This window comes from Haemaphysalis longicornis, unplaced genomic scaffold (genome assembly GCF_048455015.1).
Source record: "Haemaphysalis longicornis isolate Haplotype H1 unplaced genomic scaffold, Haemaphysalis longicornis Haplotype H1 scaffold_3, whole genome shotgun sequence".
In the NCBI taxonomy this organism is placed as follows: Eukaryota; Metazoa; Arthropoda; class Arachnida; order Ixodida; family Ixodidae; genus Haemaphysalis; species Haemaphysalis longicornis.
The window spans coordinates 220,324,023-220,326,106 of NW_027526335.1; the positions used below are offsets into that span (position 1 = coordinate 220,324,023).

The following is a 2,084-nucleotide window of genomic DNA, read 5'->3' on the forward strand; positions in this document are numbered from 1 at the left end:
GATCCTTGGAATGGGGTACTGTTCCACTGTTGCCACTGGGTTTATGGTGACACAAAAGTCTCCACAGATTCTGATGCGTCCATCCCTTTTGGTCACAGGAACAATAGGTGCAGCCCACTTTGCTGTCTTGACGGGAACCAGAATGGAATCTCTTCTTAATTTTTGGATTTCTTGAGTGACTCCATCTGTCAAGGCATACGGCAGTGGGCGTGGCTTGAAGAACCGAGGCGGAGCATCTGAAGGAACATGTACAGAAGCTTTAGCACCCTTGAACGTACCCAGGCCTTCTTCAAACACTTCGGCATAGTCTTGGACTAGGTGTTTGATGTCGGAAAGTGCGTGGATGTTCACTTCAACGTCGGAAACGCCGATGCCCAGCTCACGCATCCAGTTGCGTCCTAGAAGAGTGGGCGATCCGTCCCCGGTAAGAAAAATAGGTAGGTCGGCCTCCTTGCCATGAAACCTCACGCTGACGTCAGCTTTGCCTTGAACCTTTTTCAGTTCCCCGCAATAGCTTCGCAGAAGCACTTGTGACGGCTGCACAGGAACCGAAGCCAAAAGCTGTAGAAGACGCGACTTGGCCATGACGGAGACACTTGCCCCCGTGTCCACTTCCATGCGGAGTGGCTTGCCGCAAACGTCAACAGTGACGGTGAAAGGCGGAGGCGGTGTGGCGTAGTCAACTTGCCACATGTCGAAAACTTCGAAAGATGAAGTTCTAGCGGCGTCCTCATCGCGGACAGTATTCACACGATGACGGTTGCTCGACGACGGTGAACTTCGTGCCGAGAACGAACGTGCCTTGGAAGGGCTGTAGCTCTGGGCTTGGCTGTCCTTTCGTCTCGAATTGCAAACCTTCGCCAAGTGACCTCGTTTGTGGCAGTAATTGCAGATTGACTTCACATGCTTGCATTTCGATGCAAAATGTCCGTCCCCGCAGCGGTAGCAGGTGACGCTCCCCGAGCCTGAAGAGACACGGTGAGTCGAGAAAGCGCTGCTAGTGTTAGCTTGGGCTATCTAGCCTGCGTCCTTTTTTGCTGCTTCCATTGCCAGGGCGGTCTGCACGGCTTCGTCGAAGGTGAGGCCCGGTTTTTCCAGCAGTCTTGTTTGGACGTCCGTGCTGTTGATGCCACACACGATGCGGTCGCGGAGCATGTTTTCGAGTTCAGCCACAAAGTTGCAGTGCTCGGAAAGGTTCTTTAGTGCTGCGATGAAGTTGCTGACGGATTCCCCTTCCGCGCGAACGCGCGAGTTGAAACGAAAACGCTGCACAACGGCAGACGGCTTCGGACAGTAGTGACTTCCAAGAACTAGTAGAATCTCGTCCAGCGTCTTGTCACTGGGCTTGGCGGGCTTGACCAAATTTCGGAGCAAAGCATATGTTATCAGCTGCCCACAGCAGCTGATAAACACGGAAGTACGCTTTTCTGGGGCGACATCGTTGGCCAAGAAGAATGCTTGGAGCCGGTCCACGTAACAGGGCCAGTCGTCTCCTCCCCCCTCGAACGGCTCGAGGTTGCCGAAACTTGGCATAGTGAACGGATGGCAGAGCGGTGCGGGAACGAAAACTCACATGAAACTTTCTTTCATCCTCGTCGCCAGTTGTTAGATGTGTTGAATTACGGATGGCCGAGCGGTAGGAGTAACTACCGCGAACAGCAGGCCATCAGGCCCGCGAAAGACATCAGAACATGCCGAGCCGTTTGCCCAGAACGAATAGACCTTATGCGAAATTGCTTGGTGATCTAGCAACACTGATGTAAACGAGACCGTCAGCCATATTTGTACGGGCGCCGATCGGGAAGTCTCGTATTGTTTACTGTGGAAGAGTAGGTGACGGTAACGCGGTATGGCTCAAACTGGACGGCGTTTTCCGGCTCCCGACCGCGGATTGTGGACGAAGGACTTGTCTGCGCTGCCGACTGTGTCTGAAGACTGATACTCAGGGTGCCGCGCCAAAGACCCATCCGAGCGGCAGCGGAGAAGGGCATGCCGCCTAGCCACCGAGGTGCATTGCTCGCCTTCATCGGTGAGGACAAACACGTGCGACTCGCAGTAAGTAAATCCTTCTTTGTTTTTTACTT

The 2,084-nt window shown here is 53.7% G+C and overlaps 1 protein-coding gene across 1 annotated transcript; it reads right to left on the reverse strand.

The window, feature by feature from the left end:
* Nucleotides 1-1,017: 1,017 nt before the first annotated feature.
* Nucleotides 1,018-1,533, reverse strand: LOC144175716 (uncharacterized). The gene has a single exon (XM_077704753.1). It carries the CDS (start codon nucleotides 1,531-1,533, stop codon nucleotides 1,018-1,020), a length of 516 nt encoding a protein of 171 aa, XP_077560879.1.
* Nucleotides 1,534-2,084: the final 551 nt, after the last annotated feature.